Source organism: Chenopodium album, chromosome 19, assembly GCF_948465745.1.
Source record: "Chenopodium album chromosome 19, dcCheAlbu1.1, whole genome shotgun sequence".
NCBI lineage: Eukaryota > Viridiplantae > Streptophyta > Magnoliopsida > Caryophyllales > Amaranthaceae > Chenopodium > Chenopodium album.
In genome coordinates this window covers 42,123,797-42,143,958 of record NC_137852.1, presented here as the reverse complement: position 1 = coordinate 42,143,958, position 20,162 = coordinate 42,123,797, and the positions used below count along the sequence as shown (strand labels likewise).

General features: G+C 34.9%; 3 protein-coding genes across 3 annotated transcripts; 2 read left to right on the top strand and 1 right to left on the bottom strand.

Moving 5' to 3' along the window:
- Positions 1-1,022: 1,022 nt before the first annotated feature.
- LOC145593736 (carbon catabolite repressor protein 4 homolog 6-like) lies at positions 1,023-9,726 on the top strand. Its single transcript, XM_081650071.1, has 16 exons — positions 1,023-1,124; positions 1,204-1,576; positions 2,983-3,146; positions 3,562-3,627; positions 4,313-4,365; positions 4,542-4,623; positions 4,758-4,804; positions 5,326-5,407; positions 5,999-6,091; positions 6,170-6,202; positions 6,288-6,379; positions 6,469-7,088; positions 7,167-7,324; positions 8,019-8,104; positions 8,273-8,357; positions 9,324-9,726. The coding sequence occupies exons 1-16, from the start codon at positions 1,023-1,025 to the stop codon at positions 9,387-9,389; spliced, it is 2,202 nt and encodes a 733-aa protein (XP_081506197.1). The 3' UTR covers positions 9,390-9,726.
- Positions 9,727-10,009: 283 nt separating this feature from the next.
- On the bottom strand, positions 10,010-11,797 carry LOC145593737 (chlorophyll a-b binding protein CP29.2, chloroplastic-like). The gene is made up of 2 exons (XM_081650072.1): positions 11,191-11,797; positions 10,010-10,580 (listed from the first exon to the last, which is right to left on the bottom strand). Exons 1-2 carry the CDS (start codon positions 11,695-11,697, stop codon positions 10,227-10,229), a joined length of 861 nt encoding a protein of 286 aa, XP_081506198.1. The 5' UTR covers positions 11,698-11,797; the 3' UTR covers positions 10,010-10,226.
- Positions 11,798-14,359: 2,562 nt separating this feature from the next.
- On the top strand, positions 14,360-19,717 carry LOC145595708 (syntaxin-81-like). Its single transcript, XM_081652126.1, has 7 exons — positions 14,360-14,697; positions 14,824-14,907; positions 15,017-15,121; positions 16,208-16,351; positions 17,341-17,583; positions 17,691-17,822; positions 18,990-19,717. The coding sequence occupies exons 1-7, from the start codon at positions 14,620-14,622 to the stop codon at positions 19,131-19,133; spliced, it is 930 nt and encodes a 309-aa protein (XP_081508252.1). The 5' UTR covers positions 14,360-14,619; the 3' UTR covers positions 19,134-19,717.
- Positions 19,718-20,162: the final 445 nt, after the last annotated feature.

Sequence of the window (20,162 nt, the reverse complement as noted above, 5' to 3'; positions counted from 1 at the left end):
ACATTCATAATTCATTTCTTTAATTTGACCCCTTATCTTCTCCCTCTTCTTATATAAATACAAATTTTCAATAAAGATTTTTTCACACTCATTAAGTTTCAAAAACTAAAAAATTAGTTTATCTCTCAAAATTCTATGTGGAATTTCTACAACAATGTGGATGATGATTGAAAAGGGAAATATTGAGGTGGCAAGAATACTATGGAAATTCCATAGGATGACATTGTTTGCGTGTCATGAGGCTTTAATTTTGAAGATATTAAGCGCAATATAAGAGACATATATTGGTAAAGACTAAAGAAGAATATCATGTCTTCACATTTGATGTAAAAATTGTAAATTATAATAAGTGTTTGGTATTTACAAAGTAGTTTTTTTATACAAATTGTTGATTAATATGTCATGCGATAGAGATATGATTTTATGATTTTAAGCCATTTTTTCTACAACTATTAGTCTATTACCACAAATTCATAAAATATTATAATATGTCAAAAGACGATAAAATAAATTCTTTCAAATAATTTGTAAAGGGTTTTTTTTTTTGGTGACAAGATAATTTGTAATGTTTCAAATAAATATATAACTTAAGCATAACTCGTGCGTAGAACGGGTCCAAAAGCTAGTTCAAATTAAAGAAAACACATAATTATAAACAAAAGATCATCTCCACGGTCTTCAACTCTCCATGTTCAATAGATCACAAATTCTCATCATTAATCCTCATTCTTCAATAGATGTTTACTCTAAATCTTGCACTTCTTTCAGAGTATGATGCGCATCATGCTCTCGAGTGTATAATCTAATCATAAATCCACATATTACCAAAATTACTCTACCCTCTGTAACTTTTTTACTCCATATAATGAAAAAAGTATTCTCAAATTAGATGTTAAACCAAGATTACTGAAGGTAAAATCCTAAAATGAAAATTGAGCAAATAATTACTTGAAAGTTGAAACTATACAATATAAAAGTGCATGAACAATTAAAAATCTCATATAGTTAACAAACGATATAAAATGCGACAACCCTCTTCATTCTCTCTCCACCGTATCGCCACCGCCATCGTCGACACTCCTCTCACCTCCACCGCCGCCATGTCCGCCACCATCCGACCTCCGGTACAACTTTCTCTCTCCTCTCTCTCTTTCTCTCTCATCTTCTTCTTCTCCATCTCACTTTCTCTCTCCTCCATTGCAGTTCAGAGGAGGCCGAAGTCAAAGTCAAGGTCAAGGTAGAGGTCGTGGTCGAGGTCGCCGGTACTTTTCCGACCACCCGACCGCCGTCTCCGGCGACGCTAATGTTCAATCTGTTCGTGACTCGAACTCGTCTTTTCAGCGAAGTGCTGATTTTCGCCCAATTAATAGCTTTAATTACAATTACAATCGCAATAACTATAATAATTGTTATTATGATTATAATTCTTCGTCGTCGAATAATCGTGGTGGTGGTAATTTTAGAGGTAGAACGCCGTCGTTTAATCGGCAGCAATCAGGAGCTAGGGTTCAGCGGCCGAAGCCGGATGATCATCGGGTTTGGGAGTTGGCAAAGGTTCCTCCCCCTCCTAATTCCGGTAATTTCACTATTATTATTCATATTTTTATTGTTAATAGTAGTTTATCTTTTTTGTAATTAGGATAATTGTGATGAAATGAATGGCGGGAATTTATGAATTTTGTAAAAAAAGTTTGCAAAGCTAAGTTCTTTTTTAAAAAATATGGTAATGCTTTGTTTGAGTTTGAATCAAAATATTACTATTTTGTATCAATGAGTATAATGATTATTAGAATCGTAACCAAGAAAAAAAATTGAAGAGGGAGCAATTTTGATTATACATGGCGTATTATACAACCAAGGTTACTGTTGATTATACATGTCGGCGTACTATAAAACCAAGGTTAATTATTTGCTCATTTACTCGTCTGGATTGCTTACATTCTTCCCAAATTCCCAATTAACAACAAAGTAGTGAGTGATTGAGTGTAGGGTGTAGTATCTGCATGTTAGTATGTTGCACTTGGTGTATCGAGGGCACCTTGTGTCGGTTGAGGGAAAGAACAAGGGAATTGCGCTTGAAGTTGTAAGCTTTGCCTAGAAAGTACTTCGTTGGTTTCATTTATTTGCAACATTTTTCATTTCATACGTACCAATGCATTATTTACCCCTATGTTCCTTTTAATTTTCTTTATTGTCATTATTTTGGGGGTTAAATAAGAATATTGTGGTATTGCTTAGTTCCCTGAGTTAGATAAACCAATTTTTACTAGTGGGAAAAACTTTCAATTGTGTAACATTGGAACATATTAATAAATTGTGCAAACTAATAATGAATTTTTTGCATCAACTATGATGGGGATATTAATTGAGAGAGGAAGATTAAAAAGCCAAAGGGAGGAAAACGAAGATCTCTAGATTTCTGGAATCTTTGAGCCTTATCTAAAACATCAGTACCATGTGCTACAGAAGTTGACTGACTGGACTCTGATCTCAGGCTTTTTTCTGTTGCCTGTTGCCAAAAATGTATTTAGGATTAGTGGATAAATGTTTGCTAATGGTATGTGATTATATTTGTTTGAATTATAGTTGTTGTCCTTAATGACATGTATTATATTTTTATTACTATTACTGACTACCTCGACACAAATGCCAAATGGGTGTCTGGAGCAGAGCATAATCGATTAGAAAATGTTTGAAGAGCTAAATGAGTAGAGTGGCTGCACATTCCTTGTTTTTCACTACTTTTTGCATATACTGATCTTTGGTTACCTTTGATATGTTTACAAAACATTCTCTGGAAGTTCGATCTTGAAGTGTGTTATTGACAGCCTTCTTTTCCATTTTAGCATATTCACAAAGTAATTAAAGTTTGAATTTATTGCCATTATGTTCTTTGGGCTTCTTGTAAAAGACTTAGAAACATCAGCATGGTTGTGAATCAATGTCAGTACAGCCGACCTAAATTTATTTATATTTTTGCAGAACGGTTTGTTGTTCTCTCGTATAATATACTTGCTGATTACCTTGCTAATAGTCATCGGAAGCTGTACTTTCACATCCGACGCTATTTTATGAATTGGGAGTGGCGGAAGGGCAAGATACTTTTTGAGCTTCAGTTGTGGTCACCTGACATTATGTGCTTTCAGGTCCCTTCCCTTCTGTCTTTACTAAGCTATAGCTATTGTGTTTTATGATCAACAGGAGCTTCCTTTTTTAATTGATTCGTGTGTTTGTATTTGAGCTAAACTTTTCTTCCTGTTTGTCATTGTTCTTTATACTACTGCTTTGTACTATCTTTGTTCTCTGCTGCTGTTTGTTATCCACCATTTGTCTCATTCTGTCAAATATTATTATTTTTCATGTGTCATGGCTTATTGGTCAATTTGCTTCCTTATGCAATAGCTAGTTTTTACTCTATAAAAATACTTTTTTTTTTTTTTGTTGAACATGGTAGGCATGTGTGACTTTGTTGTTCCCAGCTACCACCATAAAGCAGTCCTAATAATTGTTATTCATATTGCTTTCAACTTTGAGACTGAGAAGCTTATGATCCATTTTCAGGAAGTTGACAAATTTCATGACTTGGAGGAGGACTTGGGGCGTCGTGGGTACAGCGGAATTTGGAAGGTTGTGGTTAACATAAGCACATTATTATTGATCTATGGATTATTGATTGCAGTTTTTGCTTTCTCTTTGAGTTTATCATCATTAAATTAGAGATATTTTCTGGTAATAAATACCTTGTTGTTTCGATACCCAGTTTTATCCTTCTCTTGAAAGATTGGGGGAAAAAAAATTCATTTGTTTGAATAGGCTAATAATTAAGAGAGAGAATATGTTGTCCTTTCCTCTGCGCTTCTGTTACGCACGTTGACATCATAATTCATAGCTCCTTAGGTGTTTACTTTTCTAGGAAAATGATGGTGAGTATTAACTTCTGCTGCATGTTGCCTTTTAATTTTGTGCTACCTTTTATGGTGTTAAAGCACTATAGGAGGTAAGGAGGATAAACTATTTAGTCCATTGTTAAGTTTCTAAGCTTCTGAAACTAATATGTTGCTTTCAATTGATGTCCCTATGCTGCTGTTCATGGAGAAGTTTAAGACTTTAAGCTACATATATTAAGCACTTGTGTACGGAATTGAGCCTGTCTTAATTCTTAGTTTCCAAAGGGTCATGCTATTCTTTATGCTTAAGTAGATCCCTGGGGCTTGAATACTGTTGTTTGTATAATTCCATGGAATGGTTGAAGTTTGATGCAGATGTATGTTGAAAATGCTGATGAGGCCTAATTATTTGCCAAATATACCAGATGCGAACTGGTGATCCAATTGATGGGTGTGCTATTTTTTGGCGAACTACAAGGTAAGGAGTCTTTAAAAGCCTAATGCTTTAACTTGTAAGTGATGATGCCACCTTCATTTAGCTCTCATTTTGCTGCATTTTTTGTTGTTCTTGTTGATGTCGTGCGTTTCTGGCCAAGAGAAATGTGTCTTTGAGAGGTCAATCTTGTGACATTTGTTTGAAATTCGTGGGTTTAGGTTCAGGTTGATGTATGAAGAGTGCATTGAGTATAATAAATATGGAATGCGGGATAATGTTGCTCAAATTTGTGTTCTAGAGGTATGCTGCTGATCTTGAATCTTTCTTTCTTCTCTGAAGTTATGTAGGGAGAAAAAGAAGTGTCAACCTTAATATTTTGTTCAGCATGCCCATGTTAAAATGCATTTTAAATAATCTTTTCATTTATTTTACAGTCATTAAGTCCAAATCAGAATGGAACTCAGATGGCATCATCAACAAGGTAATGCTTGTTTAAAAATATCATTCGTTTTGTGCTGTTATTTTTTGTTAATTTTAATTTTTAAAATTGAAAAAATTAAAATTAATTATTTTAAAATTAATGATTAAAAAAATTTAAACCAAGTGTATAAATGATCTCCTACAAAGGGTAGTTTACCGGTAAGATTTTTTATAAGATAATACCCCTTAAAGGTTAGATTATTTTTTAAAGGTAAGATTATTTTCGGTTAACCGACAAAAGGTTGGATTATTAGAATCAGGTTTTCCTTAATTTTTTAATCTTTCTATTTACTGAGCTTTTGTAAGATAGGCATAGTAACTAGCTAGGTTATCATGTCAAAACATTGAGCTAGTAGACTAACTATAGCTGTGAATTTTTGGAGGTGTATACTGACTACATGAAAAACTAATAGGGGTCTATCGTAAAATTTACTTTACTTTTTCTTCTCTTGGCTATCGATTATTAATATGCTTTGTTGCTACTTTGCTTCTAAAAATTGAAATCTTATTTTACCACTGCAGCTCAGAATCCCCTAATAGAGTCGTCATTTGTAACATTCACGTGCTTTACAATCCAAGAAGAGGAGAAATCAAGCTTGGACAGGTATCAGGAATTAGTTGATAGTTCACCCTTAAAGGTCCTTTGTGCAACAAAATTTTGTATGAGTATGAAGAGTGTGAGGCATTATTGCAATGTATGTCGGGCTGTCGGCATATATATTACTTGTGTAGTAGATGTGTAGAAAACTGATTTGCTTCCGCTTCACCTTCTTGCTACCATAAATATGAATAAAAAACAATAAAGAAAGAAAGGGCCAATTAAAATATATAGTGTGTACTTGCTTCTGCTTGTTATACTTGATTGGAATAGTTCATGACAAGCTAATCTCATTGCATGTAGCTAATATTTAACGTGGTAAATGTCAGTTATGTTCATTGCACAAACGTGCAACTATGCATCTCTATTTCCTTGATGACTATCTAAATTTGTTTGTTTATGGCACGCCATTGCCATGAACACCTTATCTGGAGTTGCACTCTTCTTATTTTTTTTTTTTTTTTTTATCTTTTTATTTTTTTTTTTTTTTTTTTTTGCAAATGTCAAAAGGACCAGGTCTTTCTCGCTCCATTGTGTATGTAAACGGAGAATGTCCTTGCAGCCTTGCTAATTGAGTCTTTTTGTTGTTGTATGTAGGTGAGGATACTTATTGAAAGGGCTCAAGCGGTATCGAAGACGTGGGATGATGCTCCTGTGGTCTTATGTGGTGATTTCAATTGCACTCCAATGGTATACAGCTTATCTTTCTCTGTTCTCAAGTTAAATTTGGGCACTTATCAATAAAACTAAGTGACTTCCTTTTGACAGAGTCCCTTGTACAACTTCATATCTCAGCAGAAGGTAAAGTTGGGACCTTCTTATTCTTTGAAATGACTAATATCCCTCTATAAATGTCTGTTAAGCTATCAAATCTGTGATTTGGCAGCTAGATATATCAGAAGTAGACAGAGACAAGGTTTCAGGACAGGCCTCTGCTGTAATAAGTCCCCCTCCCAGACAATATGGTTCTTATCCCAGGTTATTTTTCTCTCTCCTGAAATTCTGCTGAGTCAATTTTGCACTCTATTCTTCGGTTATAGATTTGTAATAATTTCCCTTTTTCTTAGGGAACAGCCGGCTGGTAATGTCGCTAGTCCAGCAACTGTTGAGAACAAGAGTATTGACGGAAAACAGAGTAATTCCCTTGAAAATAAGAACGGATTTGGAAGCTTATCTAACAAACTTCAAACACCTGCTAGCCTGCAGCAACCTCCTTCTGCTGATTCTTTGCAAAATGTACCCTCAAACTCATTTGAGAAAAACACTGATATAAGCTCAGATGAAAATGCTGATCAGTTACTCAATGAGACTCTTAAAGGTCCTGATTCTATTTTGGTGCTTTCAACTGAAAATGTTGCTATCTCTGGTTTGCCACTGAATGAGCAGGAAATTAAAGAAGTTCCAATATCTGAAGACTGTAGCTTAATGGGCAATACTGATAGATTTTCCTCTGTTGCTGGTAATTCTGACAAGAATGTTGTGGAAAAAGAGACTAGAAACAACTATAGCTCACACGTTTCTCAATCAGATGAACCTTCCGCTTCAAACCTTGATATAACTGAAAAGGTTAATGAGCTATCACTTGATGAGATTGGTGAAATTTCTCAGGATGAAGATTTACATGAAGATCTTGAGGAATCTTTGTCTGATTTTAGCAACGGTGGTGATGGTGAACCATTAAATGTTGGTAAGATTGTAAATTCCTCCGTGGATGACTATTTGTTAATTATAACTTAAGTTATTTCTGATAACAATACTATTTTAGGTGATTTGGCCCCTGAGGTTGAAACAGTTGATATGAGTATACCATATTATGATCCATCTCTGTGGACAACAATGGAAATAGCTACTGCTACTGGGGATGCCAACAGCCGTATTCTTGAGCACCCTTTAAAGCTCAGGAGCGTGTACACAGAAGTGGTGGTAGGTTTTATTTTAGGCTTTTGGCTTTATTCATAATACAAGAACATGTGACATGATCTGGAAAGGTGTGGTATATGTGATTGCTTTCATGTTGTTCCATGGGCGGCAGGAATAATTTATGTGTACTAGCTTGGGCTTATATGGTAGTTATGAACCGGTTTAAAATTATTTTTGTCAAGATAGTCTACCTATGGTATAGTGAGAGTCTGTTTCTTAATTAGTGACTTGTATCCACTTGATGAAGTGATGCTACTGACTAAACACTTCATTTTCTTGTTTCCTTGGTTGATAAGAAACCTTTATATAATGTTCTTTCTATGCTTATAATGGATTCCAAATTTTTCGCACATAAAATATCTTTTTGTGCAATATTATATTACACCTCATAAATGTAGTCTCCTAATGCTCTTAACTCTATGTTACTTGGACTCTTCTACCTCTACTCGTGTCAGATTCTCAACATTCAGACATAGGTAGCTCTTTGACCCTTCGTTTTATACCAAAATCATGAAATTTTAACCCTGATAATTGGCTGATTGATTTAGTGTTTGTTTGAACACGTCTTGCCCTCTCCAGACCCTGAGAAGTTTAAGATTCATACTAAGCTGCTGCTACAATTGCTCTTATTGTATTCTCTGTATTAGTGATATTGTCTGAGGTCACCTTTTAACGATCTTTTGTTTGGGTTTTCTAGGATTCTTCTGGGACAAGAGACTCAAATGGGGAGCCACTGGTAACTAGTTATAACACTTGTTTTCTGGGAACTGTTGATTACATATGGTGAGCTTTACTTCTGCTCCTTCGCTTGTCCTGTTGTTTGATTAATGACTTGCTAAGAATTGTGTGATAGTATTCGCTCACCTTTTGAGCTGCGTCTTGTTCCGAACACAATTTTCAGCTCTCAGCTTTAAATCTGTACAAGTTATATTTTGCTTCTGTGGCATACAGGCGATCTGAAGGTCTTTACACCACTAAAGCTCTTGCTCCAATTCGAAAAGATGTAATGCAACGTAGTGGGGGATTCCCAACAAAGGTATATTTTCTGTCAATATGCATATTGTACTGTTCTTTTCACCTTAAAATGATATTATTCCCGGAAAATAAAGGTCAGATAAGGCTGCTAGTAAGTACTGATAAGTTTCTATGTGGGTTAGTATGATTAATTCTGGTTCGTGCCAGTTGATTCCAATTTGCTCAATATAGTGGATTTCAGATGAAAAGAAGAGACACTAAATTGATGGATATGATCAATTTGCTTCCATGTAGCTCCTACTATGCTTATGAAAATTGCAGATATAAATTGATCTTGATAGTTGATATTCAATATCTGAAGTGGCAAATCTGCTAGGTTAGTGCTTCAATTTTGAACCAGTAGTGAGTAGTGTGACTTCGGTTTATGAGAAGCAACCAACATTAGTTATTTAGTATAGCAGTGATAGCGCACATGAAAATATTAATTCCTATCCTTAAAATGTGTTGCTCTGTGAATAAGTCAAGTGTAGATGTATCATGTATTTGTGTGTCTTCTCAGTTTGCTCTTCAAATTTGGATTTTCTCCATTATTTTCCCTCCATTTTCCATCTTCAAATAATAAACCTAAGAAATAGAAGGTCAAGATCTTCCTAATTTTTCCATCATGCACCCGAAAAGAATCTTGGTAGATCATTATGGATTGGTGGACAATTGGACATGAACAGGCAGCTTGTCTCTTTCTTTTCTTTTCTTTTCTTTTTTTTTTTTTTTTTTTTTTTTTTGGGTGTGTGTGTGTGGTGGTGGTGGTTGGGGGGGGGAGGAGCTGAACCATTCAATAGCCAGAATTTAGTTGCAGGGCTTGTAGGGTATGTCTGCTCCTGTTTCTATATAGCACAGGCTTAACAGATCTAATAATTTTTAATTTTATCTTTATAGTGTTTGTCTCACTTTGCTGAAGTTGCTTGTAGGTAGAATTTTATACAGGAATTTGATAGTAATACCTTTTTTTATGTGGTTTTTTAATCAGAAATGGGGAAGTGATCATATTGCTTTGGTTTCGGAGTTGGCATTCGCTGAAAAACAAAATGGATGAAAATGTTGAGCTTCAGTAGCTGACATCTTGGTACTTCCATTTAATTGTTCCCTGTTGTGACTTGTGAGTATAGTCCTCTTTACATATTTCCCGTTTGTGGTGATTGGGATTGAAGGGCACCGCAGGAACACATAAGGAAAGCTGTCTTTTCAAATTGTTAGAAAATACAGAATTAGGTTTTTTACAACGTGATGCATAATAACTTGTGTACATTTGTTTTTATTTTTTTGCTGTTTTTGAAATCTCATCCCCTCCTTTTTTGTGGAGGCGATGAGATTATATTGCCTGTAATTGTTTACTGCCAATTATAAGATATAAAAGCTCTTCTTCAACTGTGTCCAACTGTCCATGATAATTTCTGTGTTGTAAGTCATGATTGTTTGTAGAAGTATGTTAGGAAAGCAATGTTCCTTATATTTGGGTGCTTCTAGTTAAAAAAATAAAAGGGTGCTTCTAGTTAAAATTATTTCCAAAATGTGTTATAATATCTGCATTTTAGTTAATATTGATAAAAGGATTTTGCATCGAAGCAAAGAATCATGATCCCTTCTATCTGAACCGAGTGATTCTTTCGAAAACAAGTTTTAGTGATTGTTTCTCTTTTATTTGGGTGATATCTGTTGTTTAGTTAATCTTTGATACTACATTTATAATATTCCAATAATAATCATACAACCTGTCTAGAGAATGCATTCTTCATTCTACTTCAAGCCCCAATAATCCACTCTTTACAGTACTGGTACAAGATAACAGTAGGCACTTCTGAACTACACAATGAACCCTATATTATGGGCACTTTAAGATGCTTAATGTATAGGATCCCCAACCAGAGTCATTCTACAGGAACCTGTCCAAGATGGTAGTGTGGAGCGGGTCGCTCAAATGAGTTGCCCAGTTGTTAAGCGGGCCTTTACCGGTAACAGCAGCCTGAACAGCAAAGCCAAGGAAACCAACCATAGCTAGCCTGGCATGCTTGATCTCTGCCAACTGAAGGATCGGCTTCTTTTCCGGGTCAGATGCCAAGCCCAATGGGTCGAAGGTTCCACCTGGGTAAAGCCTCTTTTCAGGGTCAAGCTCTGAATTCCTCTGGAACTCGATGTATCCGATGACCAACACCTCAATCCAGATCAATGTGGTCATTGAAAAGGGAAGTGGTTGGCCAAGGTATGATGATCCTTCAATTAGCTCCACCTATAAAATTTTAATCACAGAAGAAATTGTCAATAGAAATTATAGAATTTCCCCAACAGTGCTACATTTAAATCCAAAAAGAAGGCATAAAGGCTACTTGTTAATATATTTTATTCATTCCTGAAAGTTCAACTCGCTTTCAAATCACCTTCTATTTTGTGGTGTTTCAGCTCAACTTATTTATACTTGGATTTACTTTTTGGCAAACCCCTTTTATCTCGTAGGTACCTTTTTTTTTTAACTCTACTGTATTTATATCTTTCCACTTATAATCTCTTACAAAGTATTATTATCCACTATTTTCTTACAAATACTGAAATACTAGCTTTTAACTCCATCTTTCTCACTTCATTAGCCTATTTCTTATATCTTTTTTTTAAGTGACTTTTACTAAAACAAGAGTTTATAATAAACGAGTCAAACTTTAAGAACCAATAATAATATGCAACTAAAACCTGAAACGATCATTTGAACTGATTTAATATAACTTCCTGTTAAAACATCAGATTTCATCATACTACAACTTCCTAACTATAAAATCACCTAGACAACCAAGCAAGATTTTTTTCTTAATAATGACTACAAACACAAGAAATGATATTATACTTACCTTGCCAGCATCTTGCCAGGTGACACCAGTAAGCCACTCAACAGTCAGAGCACCAAGAGTAGCCAACATAGCCCATCTGCCATGAATCAGCTCACACTCTCTGAACCTCTGAAGCCCAAAAACCTCACTGTATGGCTGCAAAGCTGTGGACTTAACATCCTCCGACTCGGTCCGGGTCCCAATAATGTCACCAGCCAGATTCTTGGCTAAGTTCTGGTCCAAACCATCATAGTCATATTGTAAATACTCAGCAGGCTTTCCTAGCCCAAATGGGTCGAACCCATAATCACCCACTAAGGTCCCATCTAAATACTCTGGGGCCTTGGCACCAGGGTACCATAATGGGCGGTCTGATGTTGAGCCTGATTTGGGCTGGGCCTTCTTGGCTACTTTCTTGGTTCCAAACCCGAATCGGCACGTGACCTTTCCTGAGTTGGATGGCACGTCAGGAAGACGAGTCCCGATGAAAGATGAGGTGGCTGCAGCCGAGGCCGAGGCCGAAGCCATGTTTGATTTTATTTATTTGGTTAGATGGATTGGTGGTGGTTATGGGTGGTGTGTTGAGAGTTTAGGACTAAGAAGTGTATGGTTTAGTGGTTTGAAATGTTTTTGGTGGGGTGTTTTATTCCTGATGTTTGGGTGATGGGCTATCTAATGTGGGCATTTGTAAGGCGTTGGATTGAGGGGGAATATCTATCTAACGGGTGAGGTAGTTTGGGCCTTATCTTATCTGATTTTGGTAATCTAATTAACTGAAGCATATGTACATGTCATTTTCCTTGGCCCACTTTAGTAGCGTAGCTGTCCTTTTTCAAAAAAAATCCTCAATTTTATTTGTGAAGAGACAAGAGAGCAATAAAGACAACATGTAAACATAGAGTTTTGGAACAAATTTGTGTGGACCAAATTAACCTGAAGCCCATACGTGTACAATTGATTTTATGTTGAATATGGTAACCCTTATTTTAACATACTAATCTTAATTTTAACATTGTTACCTTTGTTAAAAGACTTAAAACTAGTGTGACTTTTAGTACACACGTGTCAGGGCCCGTTTTCATTGACTGAACTCAGCTGAACTGAATTGAACTGAACTGAACTCAGCTGAACTGAACTGAACTGAAATGAATATTTTATAAGAGAAGGAAATTAGGAGCTGAATTGAACTGAACTGAACTAAATTTCAACGTAAGAGAACAGGCCCTCAATCGGTGTTATATTTAACATAGTGAACCTAATTTTAATATAAAGACCTTTATTATTCATATTGATCAGTATATTATAATTTTCATGAAAAAATACTAATCGCTTATGACCTTTATAATAACAAATTGACTTTATTCTTTTATTAATAAAACAAACATATTGGCTCTAATATTAGTGGTCTATAATAAAATGATGTGAATTAGGTCTATTTAAGAGTTTGTAAAGAGTTAGAAGGTCAATGATATAATCCATATAGATGAGATTTGAGGTACCATTTTCTAAGACTTTAACCAACTAAATAGTTGACATTCACAATTTTATTCGTCTTTTATAGTGAATATTTGTAAATCAGTATATAAGCACAATATTGCAAAACCAACCTTACACAGGCTCAATTGTTACTTATAAGTTTACAACTAGTCTCGATATAAATTTAATAACTCATCACTCGAATATTACTAGAATGAATATAATCACAAATCTAATTGAACTAATAATGGATTGTCACCCTAAATAATAATTGTCTCATCTTTTCATTTTTTTGTTTAACATATACCCATTTTTATTCACAAAAAATATAATTAGATTTGGCACTTCTCTTTAGTGTGACTTAAAATTCTTAGTCAAAGAGTTACGATAATTATTTATTTTTCAAAATTTTCTTAAATTTCCATGACCACTAAGGACATGGATGTGTGACCACTATGGACATAAATGTGTGTACATAGACGTTTGAAATGTCAAAGGGTCAAATTTAATTTGTTGATTCATGTTGACTCTAAACTCTCTAAGGTGTAACAATTTCTAATCACCATTTATAATATGATAGATTTTTTTTTATTCAAAATAAATCTAGGTTATTATCAATCTAAAACTTCACTTATGCCCAAAATCTTGGCCCATTTGCTTTTCTTCTTTTTGAAAGACATACAACGTAATTATTGTGTTCTATTAATTTTTGTTATTAAAATTAATCTAATTTATGTGAATTTATTTAAACTAACCTTACTTGTCTTTCCTCAAAAAAATAAAAAAAAATAAAAATAATTTAAAATTTTTTTATAAAAAAAACCCCTTACTTATCTAAACATTTATATATATATATAATAGACGAAAGGAGTAATATAAAAAAGGCCTATCTCACGATAATTTTTAAGGTCGCGAACTCAAGTTGATACTCTATGTACTCCGTAGTTTGTTGGCTGCAACAACAAATGCCCCCTTAATACAATCACACCAACCTAGAGCCACAACTAGGCATTAGCCACAAGTTTTGGGGTCAACACTTACATAGTCACATTCATAATTGTACTTCAACTCAAAGGTGATCAAAATTTGGATTGGGCCGAACCCTTATTCACGGCCAAACACGCAAAAAAAAAATGTCAAGCCAAAAATGTTATTTTTTTTTTTTTTTAAGTTCGTGTTTAGTTAATAACCCTACTGAACTGGCATCTTTCACAGATTAAGCCAACCTAGCTTTACAGTAGAGGAATGAATCCCAAGCAAATGTAGTTGGTGGCGCTCGAACTTGTGACCTTTCACAAGGTGAGTTCCACCAATTTTAAAGCTCGGTAGATAACTAGATTTATTATTGTAAAGGTCATGAGATAGATCTTGACTTGATCTTTTTCTCTCCAGTTTTTCCCACGTGTTTGTTCATTATTTTACGGCATATTTTTTTCGTAGTTGATTCGCAATAGTTTTGTGTTGGAGAGTGAAATTCTTCACTAATCTAACCTAACTAAATATGTCGTATCTTGTTTACCCATTTAATTAAAACGTCTCGTAAACCCTTAACACTAACTCGACTTTTTCGTGTCCGCTTCATACAATCATACGTGTCAACTTTGACCAGCTCTACCGTACTCGAAATCCATCAAATTATACCCATGACTACTTGTACAAGTATACTGTTATTACTGTACGATTAGTCGATTAACAGAAAGTGAGAAAACCCAAAAAAAAAACGTGGTGATCTTCAGATCGTATCTCCCCTGTCTAAGATCTGCAGCGGCGCGTTCTAACACCCGCTGTCGTAACACACCTTTTCTCCCTCCAAAATCTTTTCTTCTCTCTACTTCTGGAAATTTCTACTAATTTGCTTCAATTTGGTGAAATTCCCTGCAAATTTTGTCCAAATCGCTGCAAATTCACTTCATCTTTTCTCAAATTGTACTTCAAATCATACAAATTTCTACTGCTGTATTGTATGATCCAACAATGGCGAAAATTAGGGATAGGACTGAGGATTTCAAAGACGCTGTTCGTCGTCAAGCCGTTTCTTTCGATTACAACGAGGTACATTTCCCAATTTTGCATTTTAGGTCAAATTCAAATTATTGACAAATGGTTGATTCTATAGAATTTTGCAATTGACTACTTATAGAAATTAATTCTTATGAACTTCCAATTTTGGTGTGTTAGTCTAAAATTGCTGCTATAATGGCATCATTCATTATACACAAGCCTCGCGAAAGGACTCCGTTCATGAAATCTTCGTTGAAAACAGTAAGCGGATCAATTTAATCTTCGAGGCGTTTAATTTGATTGAACAAACATTTTGATGCATTGCAATGTGGTAATGTGCTGATTTTGCTTGCCATTTTTGAATTTATAGCTTGAGAGCATTGGAGAGTTGGAAAAATATTTGATGAAACATAAGCGCGATTATGTTGATATGCATCGGACTACTGAACAAGAGAGAGATAGCATTGAGCAGGAAGTAAGTTTTAAGCTATCTTTATGTTGGACTTATTGTGTATAAGTTTTGTTTTGTGTTCGAATTCGTTGAAGTACTTGTGGCAGCATGTTAAGTCGCAAGTCTTGAACAAATTGATTGATTCTAACCTCATACTTTACCATGGCTAGGTCAAATTTGTTTGATTTTCTTTTACTGTATTTAGATTAATAAGTTTGTGGTAGTGGTTTTAATGTTCATTACTCGTGTTTTGGATCAAAGGTAACAAATTTGAGCTCTTCTCTGTAATTAAAATGAGCACAGCAATATATAAACAAGAGGAAAGACAGAAACTTGATAAAGATGAAGCTTTTTTGATAAATATTGGGATTTCATACAGTTAACAAGTAGTGAGCTTTCGAAACATGACTTTCCTTCAGAAACATATAAGACCTTTGCTCTTCATAATTAGCCATCAACAAGGCAATATTTGCCTGATTCTTTGTTTAATCTCTCTATACATCGTTATACAATGCTCCTCACTTCATACCCTCTAAGCTCTCAAGCTAATCCATTCAATGTTATCTAAGTGAAGCACATTAATCCTTCAGATCATAACAAACCTATTAAGCTGAGATTCAAAATTAGCCATTGGAAAAATGTAAGACCTTGGCAATTCATAATTGATCATCAACAGCAAGTAAACAAAACAAACCTTGATCTTATACCAAGGGATATACCACCGCTTACCTTAATCATAAGAGCTTACATTGAGCTTCTATTTGTCTAGCTACTAATGATACTAAGGCAGCAACAATGCACCACATATATTGCTCATCTAAAAGTCTAAAAACTTACTACAAGACTGTTTCACTTGTCTTTATCTGCTATTACATTATCGCATAGAGACTTTTGGCTAACTATAAATTATTGTACAAATACTCCTCATTGTGTTCACTCTAATCTCTGAAATTATTTATTCTTTGCTTTCGAGATGAGCACATTAGTCACATATTATTTATGCCATGATTGTATATCTGATCATTTGATCAATAAACCTTATCAAGTTCATTGAGAAGGTAATTAGTATTGATATTGAGTTCTTTGACATTTGAAATTTGTTCTTTGCAGGTTACTTCTTTTGTTAAATTGTGTCAAAAGCAGATAGAGGTTCTAAAAGCCAGTATAAGTGATGAAGAAGCCAATTCGAAGGGCTGGCTTAGTATGAATACAGATGGTTCAAATGCTGATATTATTGCACATAAACATGGTGTGGTATGTGATTTATGATGGTTGTAGTTAGTTTCTTATCATGCTTACTAGCTCAGTATGGTGGGTGTTGGGGTGGGGTTGGGTTTCGGCTTTGCTGGTATTGGTGCTTTTCCTCCATTCTTTCATGAGACCTTCTGAGTTCAGAATGCTGATATATCTCTAGGTTTAGCTACCTTAAATCAAGAAGGAAATTTTGTTGTGCTGTTTCCTATATTTGTGTTATGCTTTTATGTCCTTCACTCCTTGGTTTGTTAATCGATCACGGATGTGTCATGTCTCAGTGGCCCAACTTCAACAAGTAGATGAAATAATCTAACTTATAAGGCTTGATGAAAAACAACGAGGATAGTTAATTTGTGTGTTAGTCAATTGTATACCTGTTCGCAAATTGAGATACCATAAGAGCAACTTTTTTTCTGTTGGAAATTACTCATCAAACTTACTGGAAATGATCCGAACTTATTAGAATATTCTGTTGTTGTGAAATGAACTTGGGTATTAGCTGTTGGAACGTATTGGAAATTATAAATTTTTTCCTGAAACTTAATTTCTTAAGGTATAAAGAACATAGCCTTTGGAGATTCTCCTTTTATGCATCAGTTCCTTTGCAAGGTTGCCCTGTTCTTTTTAAGAATCCCCTCTTTGTTATTGGTGTATGACTACCTTTTCTATTTATGTCTTGAGCAGTAAGATCTCACAATTGCCAATCAATTTTGTATGGTTTACTCACTGGCAAGTGAATCATGTCCCACTGTTGGTTGTTTGATGTGAAGAATGTGGATTAAAAGTTACTGATTCATTATGGCAGCTAAATGTTACAAGTACTTAGATTTAGTCGATTAACTAAACTGACACAGTTGGAAGTTAAATTATTATGGTTGCATTGTGTGGCATCTACATTGTTGCGAAGTTTCTTTGTAAAGAAGATAATGCCTACGTTTTCTAGGTTTGGCACATTTCCCTTAATCCCTTATTTCTGAAACAATATACAGGTCTTGATTTTGAGTGAAAAGCTTCATTCAGTTACATCAGAATTTGATCGGCTGAGAGCTATACGGTTCCAAGATACACTGAATAGAACAATGCCCAGAAGAAAACGAAGCCGTGTCCCCGATAAAATTTCAACAGATAGTTTGAAATCAAAACATCCAGAGGCCACGGAACCTGATGAAGTGGAACCCAGTCCCCAAAGAGTCCAAGAACAGCTTTTAGATGATGACACTCGTGCACTTCAGGTTACAAGTTGCAGATGCATCATGATACTTTGAATAGTATCAATACACACTTTATAGTTAGTATTTGGCTGCAGAATTCATCAGAATAACATAAAAATTTAATGTAGGTGGAGCTGAGTAATCTCCTTGATGCTGCTCAAGAAACTGAAACCAAAATGGTGGAGATGTCTGCACTGAATCACCTCATGTCTACACATGTTCTCCAGCAAGTCCATCAGATAGAGTATCTATACGATCAGGTGAGATTTGATTCCATAGTTGACGGACCTTGAAATTAAAGTGTTTTTGCTAAAACCAAGCAACGAATTTTTGGTCTTTAGTTAAATTTTACAACTGTGTAATTGTGCCGTCTATGGAATGCATTCTGAGTTTCTGATCATCACTGGTATGTTAAAGTGAAAAGTAATCTTTTTTGTTCCAATTTTCCAAATCTAAGATAACAACTGTGTAATTTTGTCGTCTATGGAATGCATTCTGAGTTTCTGATCATCACTGATATGTTAAAGTGAAAAGTAATCTTTTTTGTTCCAATTTCCAAATATATCTTGACCCCATATTGTAATCATAGTATGATTTGCAGCTTTTATGTTTTTCCTTGTTATAATCGAAATTCTTGCAATCTGTGATATTTAGTAAATCAAAGACATAAATTGCTCCATCAAAGTACAGCAATTTAGACGAGTACTTTTTCATTACTGCCAGTATCCATGGCATATCAAAGTGCATCTTATTAGGCCTAAGTTTTATGTATAAAAGTCTTGTGCATTAATATTTAAAGCCCTCAAATTATGCTGTATGTATTATATATATTCAAATTGTTAACAGCTATTTCTGTATGTTGAAAGTAGAACTTGCACATTCCATTAATTTGCTTTTTACCATGGTTAATATGACCATGTCCAAGTTTCATGTTCATATAAGGCCCTTGAAGGGCTTGAACTAACTGTTCATATGAATTTATTTTTTTCATGAAAATTGAAAAGTTTAACAATCGTGGTTCATATTTCATCTGCGTCCCTTAGTTCCTTGATCTTCTTTGTGGTTCCTTGTGTGGTGACAAGTTGGGGAGGTCGTATGGAAAAATAGCTCGACACCAGGGTGATGTCAGAGCATGTACATGTAGCTCTTCATGTTGCTCTAGGAGGAGAGAGAAACTCATGAGCAAACTCTACCCCAACAAATAGGGATCTTGAGTTGCTTTTGGGTGGCTCTTCAGTGATGTATACTCTCATCTCAAAAATAACTGTACTATAAGCCGTTTGATTTGAAAGATTTGAGTTCTGGTGTTTTTTTATGTCTACTGTTATTTAATTGTCATCACAAACAACTGTGTTTGGTATTATGTCTATAAGACCATCTGAGAAACCTCGTATTTACACACCATTTGCTATTTTTTGTCTGTTCAGGCAGTTGAAGCAACGCATAATATGGTGCTTGGCAACAAAGAGCTTACTCAAGCCATACAGCGAAACAGCAGTAGCAGAGTGTTTCTTTGGCTGTTTTTTGTTGTACTTACTTTCGCAGTCTTATTTCTTGATTGGTATAGCTGATGTATGTAGTAGGTATAGAGGATCCAGAAGCTGCAAGCTAATTAAATTATCGGTGATCAATCTAAAAGGCAGTAGAAAATATGTCCACGGTTCATGACCAAATGTACTGGTGGTGTGAGCCTGTGAGGCTAACAATTCTCCAATATACAACGTACTTGTGAAAAGAATTTTTTGTATCTATCGTTTTCAGCCTGGCATATACAAACTAGGAAACTTCACACTACACACACTTTTTTTTTTCTTTTTTGAACTGTTTGTCCCTGCGTGCTAACATGTTGTAGACTTGTAGAAAACATGTTTACAACCGTGTCATCAATGAAAGTTGTTGGTTTGAAATTGTGGATGTTGGATCTTCTCTTTTCTTGTTACGGAGAATGTTTCCATTCAGCTTCAGATGGTTGAGGATACATCCCTTCTATGTGGAAGACTACTGCATCTATGGCTTCTCCGTATACTCTACATATTCCGGTGAAAGTGGCTAAAAATCAGATTTTGGTTGTAATTTAAAATGTTTGGTGATTTTTTTGGTTGTATTTTGCAAAAATAAACGCTGATAGTTATAACCCGCAAAATGGGTACTCTTATTGGTTATAATTTTATTTATTTTTTATTTTTTATTTTTTATTTTTTATTTTTGTTTTTTTGCGTAAGCGATTGCTTGCAGCAGCAATAAATTGTATGGGCATGGGTGTCATTTGAAGATAATTGACAAATTGCTAATCTAAAAACGCTGTTCAAAGGAGCTTTTCTAAACTGAGCTTATTTAGCCCAATTAGCTATATAAATCCACTCTTCACCAAACACTTACATTAGCTGTTTGGCCTAGAGGTGTTAAAATTACACATGACCCGTTCTAAAATATTTGATTTAGATTTTGACTCGTGGACACAATAATTTAATATGACTTAACTTTTAAAATTGACTTGACCTCACCGATCTGATTATTCGAATTGACACCTTCAGTTGACAAACCCAAGCTGCTCTTTTTTGCTTTAATCCGCCCTCCACCAAACAAGTCCTCAATTTGGA

Bases quoted from the DNA above. Each gene is read 5' to 3' on its own strand.
- LOC145593736 (XM_081650071.1), top strand. From the start codon at position 1,023: ATGCGACAACCCTCTTCATTCTCTCTCCACCGTATCGCCACCGCCATC. The intron at 1,125-1,203 runs GTACAACTTTCT...CCTCCATTGCAG, and splicing joins CCGCCACCATCCGACCTCCG to TTCAGAGGAGGCCGAAGTCA. The intron at 8,105-8,272 runs GTGAGCTTTACT...TGTGGCATACAG, and splicing joins GGAACTGTTGATTACATATG to GCGATCTGAAGGTCTTTACA.
- LOC145593737 (XM_081650072.1), bottom strand. From the start codon at position 11,697: ATGGCTTCGGCCTCGGCCTCGGCTGCAGCCACCTCATCTTTCATCGGG. The intron at 10,581-11,190 runs GTAAGTATAATA...AAAATTTTATAG, and splicing joins CCTGGCAAGATGCTGGCAAG to GTGGAGCTAATTGAAGGATC.
- LOC145595708 (XM_081652126.1), top strand. From the start codon at position 14,620: ATGGCGAAAATTAGGGATAGGACTGAGGATTTCAAAGACGCTGTTCGT. The intron at 14,908-15,016 runs GTAAGCGGATCA...TTGAATTTATAG, and splicing joins TGAAATCTTCGTTGAAAACA to CTTGAGAGCATTGGAGAGTT. The intron at 16,352-17,340 runs GTATGTGATTTA...AACAATATACAG, and splicing joins TTGCACATAAACATGGTGTG to GTCTTGATTTTGAGTGAAAA.